General features: G+C 48.9%; 1 protein-coding gene across 7 annotated transcripts in view; it reads left to right on the top strand.

Annotated features, from left to right (window-relative positions):
- The window catches only part of egfl7 (EGF-like-domain, multiple 7), a 158,023-nt gene extending 148,932 nt beyond the window's left edge, over positions 1-9,091 (top strand). For all 7 annotated transcript variants that reach the window (XM_068025526.1, XM_068025527.1, XM_068025523.1 and 4 more), the window contains 3 exons: positions 88-164; positions 7,215-7,395; positions 8,760-9,091. In XM_068025526.1, coding sequence (XP_067881627.1) covers positions 88-164; positions 7,215-7,395; positions 8,760-8,782 — 281 coding nt within the window. In that variant the 3' untranslated portion in view covers positions 8,783-9,091. The remainder of the gene's footprint in view (positions 1-87; positions 165-7,214; positions 7,396-8,759) is intronic.
- The last annotated feature ends 12,988 nt before the right edge of the window (positions 9,092-22,079 follow it).

Genomic DNA, 22,079 nt, shown 5'->3' with positions numbered 1-22,079 from the left:
CTGTTATCCTCTCTGTCTGATGGGTTACCCACTGGCACTGTCCGCGTATCTGGAATGACACCTGCCCCTCCTTCTTTTCTTTTTCAGGTACCAAGGAAACAGTTTCCACGGGGCTTGGAAATGAGGTGCCCGAGTTACACAGCAGGTTGGAATCACTCGAGCAGGTGGGTATATATTTCGATACATGGCCTGGGCCTCCACAGTACCAAGACTCTCAGACACTAGAGATGATGGGGATTTGAGAGTGGGAACATCTAACACCACCTGCACTATAAATACACATCCTGGGCAGTCCCGATCTCAAAATCCCTACAGGGACAATCTGTACAAGAGCATCAGACACAATGGCAGATCTCATAGAGTCATAGAGTCATTTACAGCAAAGACGGGGGGCCATTCAGCCCATGATTTCCATGCTGGCTCTCCACGGAGCTACTCAGTCAGTCCCACTCTCCCACTTGATCCCCCAAATCCCTGCCAGTCTATTTCCTCCAAGTGCCCATCCAATTCCCTTTTGAAATCATTGATTCTTTCCACTTCCACCACCCTGGTGGGCAGTGAGTTCCAGGTCATTACCACCCACTGTGTAAAAAAAGTTCTTCCTCACATTCCCCCCTGCATCTCTCACCTAAAACCTTCAATCTGTGTCTCCGAGTCCTTGTACCATTAGTTAATGGGAAAAGTATTTCCTTGTCTAACTTATCTAAACCTGTCATAACCTTGTACACTTGTATCAAATCTCCCCTCAATCTCCTTTGCTCCAGGGAGAACAACCCCAGCTTTTCCAACCTAACCTTGTAACTAAAATCCCCCATCCCTGGAACCATTCTGGTAAATCTCCTCTGCACCCTTCTCAAGGACCCTCACATCCTTCCTAAAGTGTGGTGACCAGAACTGGACCCAATACTCCAGTTGGGGGCCTAACCAGAGCTTTATAAAGGTTCAGCTTAACTTCCCTGCTTTTGCACTCAATGTCTCTGTTTCTGATCTGTGGGAGGGTGTTAAGTATTAAGGATCTGTAATTATTATGAATAATCTTTGGGAGGGTTCACACTCGGAGTGTACAGCCCTCCCTATTGTCACCATGCTTGCTCACATTCTTGTTTCAACATTTAACATTGGTAATTAATTGGTAACATTTCCCCAGTTGATTTTACTGTGTCAACAGTCACGGTGTAGTTACAGGTTCTGCCCACTGGACAGCAGCGTGGAGTGAGTTCCAGAAATCTCCCTCGGAACTTTCTGGCCATCTTGTACAGTCACAGAAAACAAATGAACCTTCCTGAACTGCCCGGGGTCAAGCTCACAGGGAAAGATCCCATGGCAGGAGAGTTCTCCCCAGTGTCCTCGGCCAGTATTTCCACTCAACCAACACGTAAAGCCCGTGATTGGGTCATTATCACAAGGCTGTGCTGTGCACAGATTGGCTGCTGTGTTTCCTACATTACAGCAGTGACTACACTTCAAGTAGCACTTCATTGGCTGTAAGGCTCATTGTAATGTCCTGAGGTGGTGAAAGGTGCCATATAAATTCCCCAGAGGTCACAAATTGGGAATAATAGTTTATCTTGCTGGGCAAATATAAGGAGCAATTCGAGCGAAGCAGCTGGTGTGGGACTGGAGTCACCTGTAGCCCAGACTGGGTCAGGGCTCCCAGCCAAGCTGTTCCAGTACAGCTACAACACTGGCATCTACCCTGCAATGTGGAAAATTGCCCAGGTATGTCCTGTGCACAAAAAGCAGGACAAATCCAACCCGGCCAATTACCACGCCATCAGTCTACTCTCAATCATCAGTAAAGTGATGGAGGGTGTCATCAACAGTGCCATCAAGCAGCACTTGCTTAGCAATAACCTGCTCAGTGATGCTCAGTTTGGGTTCCACCAGGGCCACTCAGCTCCTGACCTCATTACAGCCTTGGTTCAAACATGGACAAAAGAGCAAAAGAGGTGAGAGTGACTGCCCTTGACATCAAGGCAGCATTTGACCGAGTATGGCATCAAGGAGCCCTAGCAAAACTGAAGTCAATGGGAATCAGGGGGTAAACTCTCCGCTGGTTGGAGTCATACCTAGCGCAAAGGAAGATGGTTGTGGTTGTTGGAGGTCAATCATCTGAGCTCCAGGACATCACTGCAGGAGTTCCTCAGGGTAGTGTCCTAGGCCCAACCATCTTCAGCTGCTTCATTAATGACCTTCCTTCAATCATAAGGTCAGAAGTGGGGATGTTCGCTGATGATTGCACAATGTTCAGCACCATTCGCAACTCCTCAGATACTGAAGCAGTCTGTGTAGAAATGCAGCAAGACCTGGACAATATCCAGGCTTGGGCTGATAAGTGGCAAGTAACATTTGCGCCACACAAGTACCAGGCAATGACCATCTCCAACAAGAGAGAATCTAACCATCTCCCCTTGACATTCAACGGCATTACCATCACTGAATCCCCCACTATCAACAGAAACTGAACTGGAGTAGCCATATAAATACCGTGGCTACAAGAGCAGGTCAGAGGCTAGGAATCCTAAGGCGAGTAACTCACCTCCTGACTCCCCAAAGCCTGTCCACCATCTACAAGGCACAAGTCAGGAGTGTGATGGAATACTCTCCACTTGCCTGGATGGCTGCAGCTCCAACAACACTCAGAAAGCTCAACACCATCCAGGACAAAGCAGCCCGCTTGATTGGCACCCCATCTACAAACATTCACTCCCTCCACCACCGATGCACAGTGGCAGCAGTGTGTACCATCTACAAGATGCACTGCAGCAATGCACCAAGGCTCCTTCGACAGCACCTTCCAAACCTGCGACCTCTACCAACTAGAAGGACAAGGGCAGCAGATGCATGGGAACACCACCACCTGCAAGTTCCCCTCCAAGTCACACACCATCCTGACTTGGAACTATATCGCCGTTCCTTCACTGTCACTGGGTCAAAATCCTGGAACTCCCTTCCTAACAGCACTGTGGGTGTACTTACCCCACATGGACTGCAGCGGTTCAAGAAGGCAGCTCACCATCACCTTCTCAAGGGCAGTTAGGGATGGGCAATAAATGCTGGCCTGGCCAGTGATGCCCACATCCCATGAATGAATAATAAAAGGATGGTAAGGTCCATCTCTGTGTGGGGCCATTACTGAATCCACTGGGATTGTAATAACCATTTCTTGGATTTAACACATTGAATTTCACTCCTTGCCTTGGTGACATTGGGGGGGTGGGAGGGGGAGTGAGGGGGGTGGGAATAATTTGATCTCAGGACCTCTACGGCTCCAGTCCCACAACAGGAGCTCTGTGCTATCTGGGTGTAGACATGCTCGTGCTTCAGTGCTTTCCACAGCCTGTCTCTTTATGACCTGCAGAAACCTCAACATAAAGTAGTTCAGTTCAACCCTGTCCCCAGTGTGGAGCTCCAGCAGGTGACAGTAAGGTGGTTCAGTTCAACCCTGTCCCCAGTGTGGAGCTCCAGCAGGTGACAGTAAGGTGGTTCAGTTCAACCCTGTCCCCAGTGTGGAGCTCCAGCAGGTGACAGTAAGGTGGTTCAGTACAATCCTGTCCCCAGTGTGGAACTGTAGCAGGTGACAGTAAGGTGGTTCAGTTCAACCCTGTCCCCAGTGTGGAGCTCCAGCACGTGACAGTAAGGTGGTTCAGTTCAACCCTATCCCCAGTGTGGAGCTCCAGCACGTGACAGTAAGGTGGTTCAGTTCAACCCTGTCCCCAGTGTGGAGCTCCAGCAGGTGACAGTAAGGTGGTTCAGTACAACCCTGTCCCCAGTGTCGATCTCTAGCAGGTGACAATAAAGTGGTTCAGTCCAATCCTGTCCCCAGTGTGGAGCTGTAGCAGGTGACAGTAAGGTGGTTCAGTGCAACCCTGTCCCCAGTGTGGAGCTCCAGCAGGTGACAGTAAGGTGGCTCACTACATACATGTCCCAGTGTGGAGCTCCCACAGATGATGGTAATGTGGTTCAGTAAGTACATGCCCCAGTGTGGAGCTCCAGCGGGTGACAATAATGTGGTTCAGTCCGTGCTAGTCCCCAGTGTAGAGCTCCGGCAGGTGAGGGTAAGGAGGTTCACTGGCTGGATTGCATCTATTTTAGCGCAAGGAATCTTACTAATAAGGCTGATGAATTGAGGGCATTGATTAGCACATGGGATTATGATATTATTGCTATCACAGAGACATGGCTGAGGGAAGGGCAGGACTGGCAGTTCAATATTCCAGGTTATAGAATCTTCAGGCGTGACAGGGGAGGGGATAAAAGAGGAGGTGTTATTGCACTGTTGATCAAGGAGGGATGATATCTTAGTATGTTCCTCAAATGAGGCCATAAGGGTAGAACTTAAAAACAAAAACGGGGCAATCACTTGGCTGGGAGTGTACTACAGGCCTCCAAACAGTCAGGGAGAGATAGAGGAGAGATATGTAGGCAAATCTCAGAGAGGTGTAAAAATAATAGGGTAATAATAGTAGGGGATTTCAACTTACCTAATATCAACTGGGATAGTCTTAGTGCAAAAGGGTAAAAGGGGAAGGAATTCTTAAAATGCATACAGGAGAGATTTTTGAGCCAGTATGCAGAAAGTCCGACAAGAGAAGGGGCAGTACTGGTCATAATCCTAGGAAATGAAGCTGGACAAGTGGTAGAAGTGTCAGTGGGGGCGCATTTCGGGGATAGTGACCATAACTCTGGAAGATTTAAGGTAGTTATGGAAAAGGACAAAGATGGACGGAAAATAAAGGTACTGAATTGGGGGAAGGCCGATTTCAATATGATAAAACAGGATCTGGCCAAAGTGGACTGGGAGCTGCTACTTCTAGGAAAGTCTACATCAGACCAGTGGGAGTCATTCAAAGAGGAAATAGTGAGAACTCGGAGCCAACATGTACCAGTTAAGGTGAAGGGTAGGACCAACAAGTCCAGGAAACCCTGGATGTCAAGGGATATAGAGGATTGGATAAGGGAAAAAAAGGAGGCTGATGGCAGATTCAGAGTGCTGAAAACAGCGGAGGCTCTAGAGGAGTATGGAAAGTGTAGGGGGGGTACTTAAAAAAATAAATTAGGAGAGCGAAGAGGGGACATGAAAAAACACTGGCAGACAAGATAAAGGAAAATCCTAAGGCATTTTAAAAGTATATTAAGGGCAAGAGGATAACCAAGGAAAGAGTAGGGCCCATTAGGGACCAGTGACAATCTGTGTGTGGAGCCAGAGGACATAGGTGAGGTTTTAAATGATTACTTTTCATCTGTGTTCACTATGGAGGATGATGTAGGTGTAGAGATCAGGGAGGGGGATTGTGACATACTTGAACATATTAGCAATGAAAGGGAGGAGGTATTAGATGTTTTAGCTGACTTAAAAGTGGATTAGTCCCCAGGCCCAGATGAGATGTATGCCAGGCTGTTACGTGAGGCAAGGGAGGTGATAGCAGGGGCTCTGACACAAATTTTCAAATCCTCTCTGGCCACAAGAGAGGTACCAGAGGACTGGAGGACAGTGAATGTGGTACCATTATTCAAGAAGGGTAGCAGGGATAAACCAGGTAATTACAGGCCGGTGAGTCTCACATCAGTGGTAGGGAAAATATTGGAAAAAATTCTGAGGGACAGGATTAATCTCCACTTGGACAGGCAGAGATTAATCAGGGATAGTCAGCATGGCTTTGTCAGGGGGAGATAGTGTCTAACTAACTTGACTGAATTTTTCGAGGAGGTGACTGGATGTGTAGATGAGGGTAAAGCAGTTGATGTAGTCTACATGGACCTCAGTAAGGTTTTTGATAAGATTCCACATGGGAGATTGGTTAAGAAGGTAAGAGCCTTTGGGATCCAGGGAAATTTAGCAAATTGGATCCAAAATTGGCTTAGTGACAGGAGGCAGAGGGTGTTGGTCGAGGGTTGTTTTTGCGAGTGGAAGCCTGTGACCAGTGGTGTACCGTAGGGATCGGTGCTGGGACCCTTGCTGTTTGTAGTCTACATTAATGATTTAGACATGAATATAGGAGGTATGATCAGTAAATTCGCAGATGACACGAAAGTTGGTGGTGTTGTAAATAGTGAGGAGGAAATCCTTAGATTACAGGACGATAGAGATGGGCTGGTAAGATGGGCAGAGCAGTGGCAAATGGAATTTAATCATGAGAAGTGTGAGGTGATGCATTTTGGGAGGACTGACAAGGCAAGGGAATATACAATGGATGGTAGGACAATAGGAAGTAGAGGGTCAGAGGGACCTTGGTGTACTTGTCCATAGATCACTGAAGGCAGCAGCACAGGTAGATAAGGTGGTTAGGAAGGCATATGGGAGACTTGCCTTTATTAGCCGAGGCATAGAATATAAGAGCAGGGAGGTTATGATGGAGCTGTATAAAATGCTAGTTAGGCCACAGCTGAAGTATTGTGTACAGTTCTGAGCACCACACTATAGGAAGAATGTGATTACACTGGAGAGGGTGCAGAGGAGATTCACCAGGATGTTGCCTGGGCTGGAGCATTTCAGCTATGAAGAGAGACTGGAAAGAATCGGGTTGTTTTCCTTAGAGCAGAGAAGGCTGAGGGGGGACTGGATTGATGTATACAAAATTATGAGGGACATTGATAGGATAGATAGGAAGAAACGTTTTCCCTGAGCAGAGGGATCAATTACCAGGGGGCATAGATTTAAGGTAAGGTGCAGGAGGTTTAGAGGGGATTTGAGGAAACGTTTTTTCACCCAGCGGGTGGTTGGAATCTGGAACGCACTGCCTGAAGGGGTGGTAGAGGCAGAAACCCTCAAAACATTTAAGAAATATTTAGATGTGCACTTGAAACGCCACAGCATACAAGGCTATGGGCCAAGTGCTGGAAAATGGGATTAGAATGGATAGGTGCTTGATGGCCAGCACAGACACGACGGGCCAAAGGGCCTGTGTCTGTGCTGTATGACTCTATGAATCTATGACTGCATACCTGTCCCAAGTGTGGAGCTCCAGCAGATGATGGTAAGGAGGTTCACTGCATACCTGTCCCCAGTGTGGAGCTCCAGCAGATGATGGTAAGGCGGTTCATTGCATACCTGTCCCCAGTGTGGAGCTCCAGCAGATGACAGTAAGGAGGTTCACTGCATATCTGTCCCCAGTGTGGAGCTCCAGCGGGTGAGAGCAAGGTGGTTCAGTCTGTACAAGTCCCAGTGTGGAGCTCCAGCGTTGACTTCTGCCTTCCACTGTGTTCCCTTACAGAAAATGGAGTGGACCCTGAGGACATTTGAAAACCTGATCCTGGCAGCATCGGACCAGATGCATCTGGATGACCCAATGAGCTTAGAAAATACCCAGAATCTAATCAGCCATTTCCAGCAGCTCGATCGTATTGAGTCTCTGAGTGAACAGATTGCTTTCCTGGAGGAGAGACTAGATTCCTGTAAGTGACACTGACCCCAGTGTGACTCGGTGTCTGTGAGTATATGTATGAATTCATGTTCAAACGTTCCCATTCCTGCCCCGTGGCCAGCCCACCAAACAGCTGGGTAGTCACTGGGAATGTTCCAGAAGGACTGCAGTGCTGGGGTCAATGTCAGGCTGGGAGAGCTGGCATCAGTAAGCAGAGAGAGGTGACAGTCAATCTGCTGTATACACTGCAGCAGCCTCGGATTACACTCAGCTATTGAGGGCTCGACATTGGAGGCTGTGTTTCTGGGTGGTGAGATTGAACCTGGATGCATGCCAGTCACAGGAATGTTCATTCACAGAATCCCACACTCTTGTCTCTGTACCGGTCCCAGTCTCCACTCCCCGTCTGTACCGGTCCCAGTCTCCACTCCCCGTCTTGGATGGTTCTTGTGGAATTTCAGCTGGTGTGTCTTGCCTCCTGGTTTGCCTGGAGGCAGAGCAATCTGATTGGGTTTCTGCTGCTGATCCTTCCCAGTGACTCTCCCTGGAAGCTGTGGGTGGGATTAGGCCCAGGTGTGAAGCCCGCATTTGTTGAATGCCCCAAATGTGCCCCCACTCGTCTGCCAAACACGGAGCAGAGCGACACGAGAATGAGACAGAGAGCGAGGGGGAGAGGAAGAGAGAGAGATTCACACTCTGGATAAGACTTTTGGTCACATTCGGCAGCCTTTCCAGAAATCCCACTCTTTCCTCCGTGGAGAAATTACTCCTTTCCTCTTGAATCCATTTGCCGAGCTCAAGAATGTAAAACCTTCCAGTCCGCTCCGCACAGCAGCTGCGTTTTGCTGAAGGCAATTGTCGATCCATAAATAAAAGCAAAATACTGCGGATGCTGGAAATCTGAAATAAAAACAAGAAACACTGGAATCACTCAGCAGGTCTGGCAGCATCTGTGGAGAGAGAAGCAGAGTTAATGTTTCGGGTCAGTGACCCTTCATCAGAACCCCATGTCAATCCATAAATCCTTGCATGAAAGCATGTTTGTTCCCTGAAGTGTTTCGGAATGGAGGTGTTTGCAGTTTTACTTACACAGCTGAAAACTGGTTTAATGTGGGTTTACAGTGAGCGTGATGCTTTTTGAAATGAATTCCAAAAGTGACTGAAGCTTCCTTTGGGATGAGAGTAATGGGCACCTGTAAACTCTGTGATCTTTTGTGCAGAGTTACCAGCGAACTGGGCTGGAGAAAGCCCAGGGCTGACTGACCTATCAGCCCATGACTGCACTCAATGCTCCATCAGTCTGATGCCCAAGCCTTGCAGCTGACTAAAATACTATCTCCAGAACGGCCGAGGAAAGAACTATCTGACACTCTGCTATTCCCCCTTATCTTGCAGGTTCCTGCCACGACCAAAACTAGTGGAGATGGTTAGAGATCCTGGTTAGTGAGTGAGCTGCTCTGTGTCTCTCTCTGCCCAGGGTCCGGGACAGTTCCACGTGTGTCTCGGAGACCTGCCGATGGGGATCTGCCCCTCTCAATGGTGCTTTGTTATGTACTGTAACCACGCCCGGGAATCTCAGACACAGCTTGTGCCCGGTTCAGGATGTGTAATATTCTCACAGGCAGTAGTAATTTCAAACTCCTCCAAGGCGTTCATTGTAAATATTGTTTTTCTATTTTTCTAATTTATATTTGCAAGACGGGTCAATAAATGCATTGTGTTTGGGAGCGTGAATTCCCTGAAGTTATTCGCTTGATTTGCTTTAGCATAAGATCTAACGGAAATGTCAGAGAAGCATAGAATGGATACAGCACAGCTGGAGGCCTTTCGGTCCATCGTGTCCATGTTTGCTCTCTGCAAGAGCAACTCACCCATTCCCACTCCCTCCCCTTTTCACCGGAGACCTGCAAACCATTTCTCTTCACAGAATTATCCAACTCTCTTTCGAAAGCCTCGATCAAACCTGCCTCCACCACACTCTCAGTGCATTCCAGATCCTAACCACAATTAAACCTGCCTCCACCACACTCTCAGTGCATTCCAGATCCTAACCAGAATTAAACCTGCCTCCACCACACTCTCAGTGCATTCCAGATCCTAACCACAATTAAACCTGCCTCCACCACACTCTCAGTGCATTCCAGATCCTAACCACAATTAAACCTGCCTCCACCACACTCTCAGTGGGTTTTAGATCCGACCAATCACTTTGTGAAAACGTCATCATTGTTTCTTTGGCCAATCACATTAAGTCAGTGCCCTCTGGTTCTGATACCTCCGGCCAATCGGTACAGTTTCTCTCGATCTACTCTGTTTGGACATCTCATTATTTTGAACACCTCGATCAAATCTCGTCTTAATCTTTTCTTTTCCAAGTAGAGCAACTGGTACCAGTGACTCCCGGTCTACACCCGGTGCCAGTGACTCCAGCACTACACCCGGTGCCAGTGAAACCCAGTCTATACCCGGTGCCAGTGAAACCCAGTCTATACCCGGTGCCAGTGACTCCTGGTGCCAGTGACTCCCGGTCCACACCCGGTGCCAGTGAAACCCAGTCTACACCCGGTGCCAGTGACCCCCGGTGCCAGTGAAACCCAGTCTACACCCGGTGCCAGTGACTCCTGGTGCCAGTGACTCCCGGTCGACACCCAGTGCCAGTGACTCCTGGTCTATAATAAAAGCAAAATACTGTAGATGCTGGAAATCTGAAATAAAAATAAGAAATGCTGGAAAAACTCAGCAGGTCTGACAGCATCTGTGGAGAGAGAAGCAGAGTTGACGTTTCAGGTCAGTGACCCTTCTTCAGAACTGGCAGATATTAGAAATGTGAAAGATTTTAAGTAAGTAAAGCGGGGGTGGGGAAGAGATAACAAAGGAGAAGGTGTAGATAGGATAAGGTCACAGAGAATAACCGACCAGAAGGCCTTGGAACAAAGGCAAACGGTGTGTTTAAGGTGTGCTGAAAAGACAAAGCATTAGTACAGAGAGGGTGTTAATGACTGTAAAGCACAGAGCACTCCAATCACAAACATAAAAAAACACATTAAAATAAAACAGTGGGTAAGCACAGTGGAAAGAAACTAAACAAACTGAAAAACCAAAAAATAAATAAAAAAAAGGAAAAAGGAAAAAGAGAAACAAGAAAAAAAAGAAAAAATAACTAAGCATAAATTGGGGGCCCGTCATGCTCTGAAATTATTGAACTCAATGTTCAGTCCGGCAGGCTGTAGTGTGCCTAATCGGTAAATGAGATGCTGTTCCTCGAGCTTACGTTGATGTTCACTGGAACACTGCAGCAATCCCAGGACAGAGATGTGAGCATGAGAGCAGGGGGGAGTGTTGAAATGGCAAGCAACCGGAAGCTCAGGGTCCTGCTTGCGGACTGAGCGGAGATGTTCCGCAAAGCGGTCACCCAGTCTGCGTTTAGTCTCCCCAATGTAGAGGAGACCACATTGTGAGCAGCGAATACAGTATACTACATTGAAAGAAGTACAAGTAAATCACTGCTTCACCTGAAAGGAGTGTTTGGGGCCTGGGATAGTGAGGAGAGAGGAGGTAAATGGGCAGGTATTACACCTCCTGTGATTGCAGGGGAAGGTGCCCTGGGACGGGGACGAGGTGGTGGGGGTAATGGAGGAGTGGACCAGGGTGTCACGGAGGGAATGATCCCTTCGGAATGCTGACAGGGGAAGGGAGGGGAAGATGCGACTGGTAGTGGCATCACGCTGGAGGTGGCGGAAATGGTGGAGGATGATCCTTTGGATATGGAGGCTGGTGGGGTGGAAAGTGAAGACAAGGGGAACCCTGTCACAGTTCTGGAAGGGAGGGTGTGAAGAGGTGTAGTCGAGGTAGCTGTGGGAGTCGGTGGGCTTATAATGGATATTAGTAGATAGCCTATCACCAGAGATGGAGACAGAGAAGTCGAGGAAGGGAAGGGAAGTGTCAGAGATGGACCATGTAAAGGTGAGAGAAGGGTGGAAATTAGAAGCAAAGTTGATAAAGTTTTCCAGTTCGGGACGGGAGCAAGAAACAGCACCGATACAGTCACCAATGTACCGGAAAAAGAGTTGGGGGAGGGGGAACAAGGAATGTTCGACATATCCCACAAAATGGCAGGCATAACTAGGACCCATGCGGGTACCCATAGCGACACCTTTTACTTGAAGGAAGTGCGTGGAGTTGAAGGAGAAGTTGTTCAATGTGAGAACAAGTTCAGCCAGGCGGAGGAGGGTGTTGGTGGATGGGGACTGGTTGGGCCTCTGTTCCAGGAAGAAGCGGAGAGCCCTCAAACCATCCTGGTGGGGGATGGAGGTGTAGAGCGATTGGACGTCCATAGTGAAGAGGAGGCGGTTGGGACCAGGAAACTGGAAATTGTCAAAATGACGTAGGGCGTCAGAAGAGTCACGGATGTAGGTGGGAAGAGACTGGACCAGGGGAGAATAGATAGAGTCTAGAAAGGAAGAAATAAGTTCAGTGGGGCAGGAACAGGCTGACACAATGGGTCTGCCGGGACAGTCCCGTTTGTGGATTTTGGGAAGGAGGTAGAAGTGGGCTGTCCGGGGTTGTGGGTCTATGAGGTTGGAAGCTGTAGAGGGAAGATCTCCAGAGGAGATGAGGTCAGTGACAGTCCTGTGGATAGTCAATTGATGTTTGGTGGTGGGGTCATGGTCCAGGAGGAGGTAGTGGTATATACCCGGTACCTGTGACTCCTGGTCTATACCCGGTACCAGTGAAACCCGGTCTGTACCCGGTACCAGTGAATCCCGGACCATGCCCGGTTCCAGTGAATCCCGGACCGTGCCCGGTACCAGAGCGGTCACTCTACACTGACCGAGACTGAGAGGTCACTCCACACTGACCGAGACAGCGTGTACAGTTGCAGTGTCCTCAGGCTCTCCCCTCCCACAGACTGATCGATGCAGCCTGGGAGACTGAGTGTTGTGTGATTTCTGTCTCTCTATCCCTTGCTCTTTTGCTCTCCCCTCCCCCTCTGCCGACCCCTTTGGGTCAGGGATGTGTGTTCTGCAGCTGTCGGTATATGATAAGCCTGCAGCCTTTGTAAAGAGACTCTGAGCCGGGAAGTGACCCAGGCTTTGGCACCAAATTCCCAGCCGAGCCTGACAATAGAAGCCCAAGGTCTCGCCACAATAGTGGGATCGGCCTCTTTGTGTGTTCACGTGTTCCTGCACAAAGATAGCAGCCAAGCTCAGCCTGTGCCCCTCCAATGATAAACTGCCACTAGCACAGGGAACAAAGCAGTACAGTACACACACTGTGAATTGTCAGATTTACATTCCAAGGTCAGAGGTGTCCAGGAAGGGGATCGAGCTCCTAAGGGTGATTTTAAAGTGGTTTATTGAGAAACAATAGTTGAAATACACTGTACAGGTTAAACAGAGAGAAAAGCCACCGACTATGACAGGAGAGAGTAGTTTACTGAGGCCAGAGAGTAAAGAGGCAGAACTCTCCTGTCTGTTCTGTTCACAGCCTACTCCCCTTTCTTCTCTGTCTTCCCGAGCTGTCCGAGGAGTCAAGACATTCTTCCCATATCTTCTTCTGCCCGACGAGGATTGCCCTCTGTCTCTCCGAGCAGCCAATAATATCCATGACATTTGTGGCTGGGAGTTCACCCTAGGTTCATCACCTGTTTGAAACCTAATCAATGACTACAGGACAGGTCCCCAACCACTCGGAGTGGTCACCTCCCCCCTCCTCCATCACTTTAACTCAAGTTCGTCTTTCAGTTGGCCTCACGCTGGGGGCTATTTGTTCACCTTTACTCGGCACTTGTACAGATTAGAGGGTACACGAGATTTCGGAAGACTCCCCCCTATCAGTTTAGGAGTGTTTATCGTGTCTCGTGACCTCTATATGGTCCCCTCGGGAATGGCCCCCTATCTTTGTTTATGGCAGTGATGTCCCCGATTGCTAAGAGCTGTTTTTCGGACCCTGGAGAGGGATGGAGAGAAAAAACACTTTTCTACAGGTGGTCTCATCGTATCCCGACCATTTCCATAAGGATTCTAGATTATTCTGAGAAGATTCATTTCTTAAACGTCCGATTTAGAAACATGGAAAAATAGGAGCAGGAGTAGGCCATTCGGCCCTTCGAGCCTGCACCACCATTCAATACGATCATGGCTGATCATCCAAACTCAGTACCCTGTTCCCGCTTTCTCCCCGTACTCCTTGATCCCTTTAGCCCTAAGAATTATATCAAACTCTTTCTTGAATATATTTCATGATTTGGCCTCAACAGCTTTCCAAGTTGGAGAATTCCACATGTTCACCACTCTCTGGGTGAAGAAATCTCTCCTTATCTCAGTCCTAAATGGCTTATGCCTTATCCTTAGACTGTGACCCCTTGTCCTGGACTCCCCCGCCTTCAGGAATGACCTTCCTGCATCTAGTCTGTCCAATCCTGTTAGAATTTTGTAGGTTTCTATGAGATCCCCTCTCATTCTTCTAAACTCTCGCAAATACAAGCCTAATTAACCCAAACTCTCTTCATATGTCAGTCCTGCCATCCCAGGAATCAGTCTGGTGAACCTTCACTGTACTCCCTCCATAGCAAGAACATCCTTCCTCAGATAAGGAGACCAAAACTACACACAATACTCCAGATGTGGTCTCACCAAAGCCTTGTATAATTGCAGCAAGACATCCTTGCTCCTGTCCTAGAATCCTCTCGCTATGAAGGCCAACATACCATTTGCCTTCTTAACTGCCTGCTGCACCTGCATGCTTACTTTCAGTGACTGGTGCACAAGGGCACCCAGGTCTCGTTGCACCTCCCCCTTTCCCAATCTATCACCGTTCAGATAATAATCTGCTGTTTTGTTTTTGCCACCAAAGTGGATAACCTCACATTTATCCACATTAGACTGCATCTGCCATGTATTTGCCCACTCACTCAACCTGTCCAAATCACACTGGAGCTTCTCTGCATCCTCCTCACAGCTCACACTCCCACCCAGCTTTGTGTCATCTGCAGACTTGGATATATTACATTTAATTCCCTCATCTATATCATTAATATATATTGTGAATAGCTGGAGTCCCAGTACTGATCCCTGCAGTATCCCATTGGTCACTGCCTGCCACCTGGAAAAAGATCTGTTTATTGCTACTCTTTGTTTCCTGTCTGCCAACCAGTTCTCTATCCATCTCAGTACCTTGCCCTCAATCCCATGTGCTTTAATTTTGCACGCTAATCTCTTATGTGGCATCTTATCGAAAGCCTTCTGAAAGTCCAAATACACCATATCCACTGGTTCTCCCTGATCTATTCTACTAGTTACATCCTCAAACAACTCCAGTAGATTTGTGAAGCATGATTTCCCTTTCGGAAATCCGTGTTGACTTTGTCCAATCATGTCATTGTTTTCCAAGTGCTCTGCTATTACATCTTTTATAATGGACTCTAGCATTTTCCCCACTACTGATGTCAGGCTAACTGGTCTATAATTCCCTGTTGTCTCTCTACCTCCCTTTTTAAATAGTGGGGTTACATTAGCTACCCTCCAATCTGTAGGAACTGTTTCACATTCGATAGAATTTTGAAAAATGACCACCAATGCATCTATTATTTCAAGGGTCACTTCCTTAAGTACTCTGGGATGCATACCATCAGGCCCTGGGGATTTATCAGCCTTCAATCCCATCAATTTCCCTAACACCATTTCCCTACTAATACTGATTTCAATTTAATTGGTCTGTCATTTCTTTGTTCCCCATTATAAATTCCCCTGTTTCTGACTGTAAGGGACCCACATTCTTCACTAATCGTTTTCTCTTCACATATCTATAGAAGTTTTTATGTTCTCTGCAAGCTTACTCTCATACTCTATTTTCCCCTTCTTAATCAATCCCTTTGTCCTCCTTTGTTGAATTCTAAACTATTCTCAATCTTCAGGTTTGCTGCTTGTTCTGGCCATTTTATATTTCGCCTCCTTGGATCTAATACTATCCCTAATTTCTTCTGTAAGCCATGGTTGAGCCACCCTTCCTGTTTTTGTTTTGCGCCAGACAGGAATGAACAATTGTTGTAATTCATCCATGTGCTCTTTAAATGCTAGCCATTGCCGATCCACTGTCATCCCTTTAAGAAATGTTCCCCAATCTATCATAGTCAACTCGTGCCTCATACCTTCATAGTTTACTTTATTTAGATAGAGGACCCTAGTCTCAGAATCAATACTCTCACTCCCCATCTTAATGAAGAATTCTGTCATGTTATGGTCGCTCTTCCCCAGGAGACCGCGCGCAACAATCCTTAACTAACCCTTTCTCATTACACAATACCCAGTCTAGAATGGCCTGTCCTCCAGTTGGTTCCTCAACGTATTGGTCCAAAAAACCATCATGTACGCACTCCAGGAATTCCTCCTCGACACCCAGTCCCGTTCCTGTACTCACTGACCAACACTGGCTCCTGGTTAAGCAACACCTTGATCTTAAAATTCTCATCCTCGTTTTCAAATCCCTCCCCATCCTCACCCCTCCCTATCTCTAATCTCCTCCCTGTCCTCACCCCTCCCTATCTCTGTAATCTCCTCCCCGTCCTCACCCCTCCCTATCTCTGTAATCTCCTCCCCGTCCTCACCCCTCCCTATCTCTGTAATCTCCTCCATGTCCTCACCCCTCCCTGTCTCTGTAATCTCCTCCCCGTCCTCACCCCTCCCTGTCTCTGTAATCTCCTCCCCGTCCTCGCCCCCTCCCTGTCTCTGAAATCTCCTCCCCGTCCTCACCCCTCCCTATCTCTGTAATCTCCTCCCCGTCCACGCCCCCTCCCTGTCTCTGTAATCTCCTCCCCGTCCATGCCCCCTCCCTGTCTCTGTAATCTCCTCCCCGTCCTCACCCCTCCCTATCTCTGTAATCTCCTCCCTGTCCTCACCCCTCCCTATCTCTGTAATCTCCTCCCCGTCCTCGCCCGCTCCCTATCTCTGTAATCTCCTCCCCGTCCTCGCCCTCTCCCTATCTCTGTAATCTCCTCCCCGTCCTCACCCCTCCCTATCTCTGTAATCTCCTCCCTGTCCTCACCCCTCCCTATCTCTGTAATCTCCTCCCTGTCCTCACCCCTCCCTATCTCTGTAATCTCCTCCCCGTCCTCACCCCTCCCTATCTCTGTAATCTCCTCCCTGTCCTCGCCCCCTCCCTATCTCTGTAATCTCCTCCCCGTCCTCGCCCCCTCCCTATCTCTGTAATCTCCTCCCCGTTCTCGCCCCCTCCCTATCTCTGTAATCTCCTCCCTGTCCTCACCCCTCCCTATCTCTGTAATCTCCTCCCTGTCCTCACCCCTCCCTATCTCTGTAATCTCCTCCATGTCCTCACCCCTCCCTATCTCTGTAATCTCCTCCCCGTCCTCGCCCCCTCCCTATCTCTGTAATCTCCTTCCCGTCCTCGCCCCCTCCCTATCTCTGTAATCTCCTCCCCGTCCTCGCCCCCTCCCTATCTCTGTAATCTCCTCCCTGTCCTCACCCCTCCGAGATCTCTGCACTCCTCTAATTCCGGCCTCTTGAACATCCCTGATTTTAATCGCTCCACCATTGGTGGCCGTGCCTTCAGCTGCCCGGGGCCTCGAGCTCTGGAATTCCCTCCCTGACCCTCTCCGCCTCTCTTTCCTCCTCACTTTCCTCCTTTATGACACTCCTCAAAACCTACCGCTTTGACCAAGCTTTTGGTCACCTGACCTAATATCTCCCTTTGTGTCTTACTGTCCTACATTGTTTGATAATGCTCCTCTGAAACACCTTGGGACGTTTTGTGATGTTAAGGGCGTGAATTGAACACAAGTTGATGTTGTTCTCTGAGCCTGCCAGAAATAGCAACAGGGTGGGAGCAGATTTCAATTCACAGGGGGCAGCAGTAGAAGAGTGTATAACTGGGTTCACAACACCCTGTGGGGAGGTGTTTATTCACCTGACACCCCCTTCCTGATGTGTTGGTGCATGGCGTGAGGGCCGGCAGTTTGCCCACGACACTCCAGCAGCCCGTCCTGCTGGGCCGGTAAGCACCAGAACGCGAGGTGCCATCACGGAGTTCAAAGCCGAATGGTCACACGATGTCTGCACGCAGATTTCCCAGTCCAGGTCATTCAGTGGCTGAGAACAGCAGACAGAATCTTGGCCTTGCGTTCCTCGCCATTCTGGGAGTATCAAGGCCAGTGTTTGTTTTTGGTTGACATCACTCATCATGGCGAAGAGGCCCTGGGAGAATGACACTTTGATATCACAGTGGCCAGATCATGTTCTGAAGCAAAGACAATAGCTAAACCATGACCTGGGTTGGCCTGGCGCCCAGTAACAAACAGCACACATTACAGAAGGTGACAAAGACACAGTGCAGCGATTTCCCATTGTTCTCAACACGCACACACCCAATCCCCATCAGTATAACAGGAGAAATAGGAACAGGGCTGGGCCACTCAGCCCCTCGAGCCTGCTCCACCATTCAATAAGATCAGGGCGGATCATTCTCAACTCCACCTTCCCGCACGATCCCCGTATCCCTTCATTCCCTTGGAATCGCAGAATGGTTACAGCACAGAAAGAGTCCATTCAGCCGATCGTGTCGGTGCCAGGTCTGTGCAAGAGCAATTCAGCCAGTCTCACTCTCCTGCCTTTTCCCCCGTAGCCCTGCAAATTTATTCACCAGATAATTATCCAGTTCTCTTTCAAAAGACCAATTAAACCTGCCTCCACCACACTCTCCGTGCATTCCAGATCCTAGAAGAACAAAGAACAGTACAGCACAGGAACAGGCCATTCGGCCCTCCAAGCCTGTGCTGATCTTGATGCCTGCCTAAACTAACACCTTCTGCACTTCCGAGGACCGTATCCCTCTATTCCCTTCCTATTCATATATTTGTCAAAATGCCTCTTAAACGTCACTATCGTACCTGCTTCCACCACCTCCCCCGGCAGCAAGTTCCAGGCACTCACCACCCTCTGTGTAAAGAACTTGCCTCGCGCATCCCCTTTAAACTTTGCCCCTCTCACCTTGAAACTATGTGCCCTAGTAACTGACTCTTGCACCCTGGGAAAAAGCTTCTGACTCTCCACTCTGTCCATGCCGCTCATAACTTTGTAAACCTCTATCATGTCACCCCTCCACCTCCGTCATTCCAGTGAAAAAAATCCGAGTTTATCCAACCTCTCCTCATAGCTAATGACCTCCAGACCAGGCAACATCCTGGTAAACCTCTTCTGTACCCTCTCCAAAGCCTCCACGTCCTTCTGGTAGTGTGGCGACCAGAATTGCACGCAATATTCTAAGTGTGGCGCAGATCTCTCTGCCTGTCAATACTCCTAAGGGTTCTGCCATTTACTGTATTCTTCCCACCTGCAATAGACCTTCCAAAATGCATTACCTCACATTTGTCTGGATTAAACTCCATCTGCCATTTCTCCGCCCAAGTCTCCAACCGATCTATATCCTGCTGTATCCTCTGACAATCCTCATCACTCTCTGCAACTCCACCAACCTTTGTGTCATCCGCAAACTTACTAATCAGACCAGCTACATTTTCCTCCAAATCATTTATATATACTGCAAACAGCAAAGGTCCCAGCACTGATCCCTGCGGAGCACCACTAGTCACAGCCCTCCATTCAGAAAAGCACCCTTCCACTGCTACCCTCTGTCTTCTATAACAGAGCCAGTTCTGTATCCATCTTGCCAGCTCACCTCTGATCCCGTGTGACTTCACCTTTTGTACCAGTCTGCCATGAGGGACCTTGTCAAAGGCTTTACTGAAGTCCATATAGATAATATCCACTGCCCTTCCTTCATCAATCATCTTCGTCACTTCTTCAAAAAACTCAATCAAATCAGAGAGACACGACCTCCCCTTCACAAAACCATGCTGCCTCTCGCTAATAAATCCATTTGTTTCCAAATGGGAGTAAATCCTGTCCCGAGGAATCCTCTCTAATAATTTCCCTACCACTGACGTAAGGCTCACCGGCCTATAATTTCCTGGATTATCCTTGCTACCCTTCTTAAACAAAGGAACAACATTGGCTATTCTCCAGTCCTCTGGGACCTCACCTGTAGCCAATGAGGATGCAAAGATTTCTTCTTCTTCTTCTTCAATTCTAGAGTGACAGACTCTTCCACAGGTGTCCTACTGTCTTTATATTCCTCAAGGGATTCATGTGTTCCTAGCCTTCCAGCCCATACAAATGCTTCCTTTTTCTTTTTGACTCGGCTCTCAATATCCCTCATTATCCAAGGTTCCCAGAACTTGCCAAACTTATCCTTCTTCCTCACAGGAACATGCCGGTCCTGGATTCTAATCAACTGACGTTTGAAAGACTCCCACATGTCAGATGTTGATTTACCCTCAAACAGCCACCCCCAATCTAAATTCTTCAGTTCCTGCCTAATATTGTTATAATTAACCTTCCCCCAATTTAGCACCTTCACCCGAGGACTACTCTTATCCTTATCCAAAAGTACCTTAAAATTTATGGAATTATGGTCACTGTTCCCAAATTGCTCCCCTACTGAAACTTTGACCACCTCGCCGGGCTCATTCCCCAATACCAGGTCCAGTACGGCTCCATCCCTAGTTGGACTATCTACATACTGTTTCATGAAGCCCTCCTGGATGCTCCTTACAAATTCTGCCCCATCCAAGCCCCTCGCACTAAGTGAGTCCCAGTCAATATAGGGGAAGTTAAAATCACCCACCACTACAACCCTGTTACATTTACATCTTTCCAAAATCTGTCTACATATCTGCTCCTCTACATCCCGCTGGCTGTTGGGAGGCCTGTAGTAAACCCCCAACATCGTGACTGCACCCTTCCTATTCCGGACCTCCACCCATATTGCCTCGCTGCGTGACCCCTCTGAGGTGTCCTCCCGCAGTACAGCTGTGATATTCTCCTTAACCAGTAATGCAACTCCCCCACCCCTTTTACACCCCCCTCTATCCCGCCTGAAGCTTCTAAATCCTGGAACATTTAGCTGCCAATCCTGCCCTTCCCTCAACCAAGTCTCTGGAATAGCAACAACATCATAGTTCCAAGTACTAATCCAAGCTCTAAGTTCATCTGCCTTACCTGTTATACTTCTCACATTGAAACAAATGCACTTCAGACCACCAGTCCCACTGTGCTCAGCAACATCTCCCTGCCTGCCCTTCCTCCTAGTCTTACTGGCCTTATTTACTATGTCCTCCTCATTTACTTCACTTGCTGTCCTACTGCTCTGGTTCCCACCCCCCTGCCACACTAGTTTAAACCCTCCCGAGTGACGCTAGCAAACCTCGCAGCAAGGATATTTGTGCCCCTCCAGTTTAGATGCAACCCGTCCTTCTTGTACAGGTCCCATCTGTCCCTGAAGAGAGCCCATGGTCCAGATATCTGAAACCCTCCCTTCTACACCAGCTGTTCAGCCACGTGTTTAGCTGCACTATCTTCCTATTTCTCACCTCACTGGCACGTGGCACAGGGAGTAATCCCGAGATTACTGGAGTGCTGCACTGTCAGAGGGTCAGTACTGAGGGAGTGCTGCACTGTCAGAGAGTCAGTACTGAGAGAGAGCTGCACTGTCTGAGGGTCAGTACTGAGGGAGTGCTGCACTGTCGGAGGGTCAGTACTGAGGGAGTGCTGCACTGTCAGAGGGTCAGTACTGAGGGAGTGCTGCACTGTCAGAGGGTCAGTACTGAGGGAGTGCTGCACTATCAGAGAGTCAGTACTGAGGGAGAGCTGCACTGTCAGAGGGTCAGTACTGAGGGAGTGCTGCACTGTCAGAGAGTCAGTACTAAGGGAGAGCTGCACTGTCAGAGGGTCAGTACTGAGGGAGTGCTGCACTGTCAGAGGCTCAGTACTGAGGGACAGCTGCACTGTCGGAGGGTCAGTACTGACGGAGTGCTGCACTGTCGGACGGTCAGTACTGAGGGAGTGCCGCACAGTCGGAGGGACAGTAATGAGGGAGTGCTGCACAGTCGGAGGGAGAGTACTGAGGGAGTGCTGCACTGTCAGAGGGTCAGTACTGAGGGAGTGCTGCACTGTCAGAGGGTCAGTACTGAGGGAGTGCTGCACTGCTGGAGGGTCAGTACTTAGGGAGTGCCGCACTGTCAGAGGGTCAGTACTGAGGGAGTGCTGCACTGTCGGAGGGTCAGTACTGAGGGAGTGCTGCACTGTCGGATGGTCAGTACTGAGGGAGTGCTGCACTGTCAGAGGGTCAGTACTGAGGGAGTGCTGCACTGTCGGAGGGTCAGTACTGAGGGGTGCTGCACTGTCAGAGGGTCAGTACTGAGGGAGTGCTGCACTGTCAGAGGGTCAGTACTGAGGGAGTGCTGCACTGGTGGATTGTCACTACTGAGGGAGTGCTGCACTGTCAGAGGGTCAGTATTGAGGGAGTGCTGCACTGTCAGAGGGTCAGCACTGAGGGAGTGCAGCACTGTCAGAGGGTCAGTACTGAGGGAGTGCTGCACTGTCAGAGGGTCAGTACTGAGGGAGTGCTGCACTGTCAGAGGGTCAGTACTGAGGGAGTGCTGCACTGTCAGAGAGTCAGTACTGAGGGAGAGCTGCACTGTCAGAGGGTCAGTACTGATGGAGTGCTGCACTGTCAGAGGGTCAGTACTGAGGGAGTGCTGCACTGTCAGAGGGTCAGTACTGAGGGAGTGCTGCACTGTCAGAGAGTCAGTACTGAGGGAGAGCTGCACGGTCAGAGGGTCAGTCCTGAGGGAGTGCTGCACTG

The sequence above is a fragment of the Heterodontus francisci genome, unplaced genomic scaffold (assembly GCF_036365525.1).
Source record: "Heterodontus francisci isolate sHetFra1 unplaced genomic scaffold, sHetFra1.hap1 HAP1_SCAFFOLD_894, whole genome shotgun sequence".
Lineage (NCBI taxonomy): Eukaryota > Metazoa > Chordata > Chondrichthyes > Heterodontiformes > Heterodontidae > Heterodontus > Heterodontus francisci.
The sequence above is the reverse complement of the archived record's forward strand: the minus strand, read 5'-3'. Positions and strand labels throughout refer to the sequence as shown.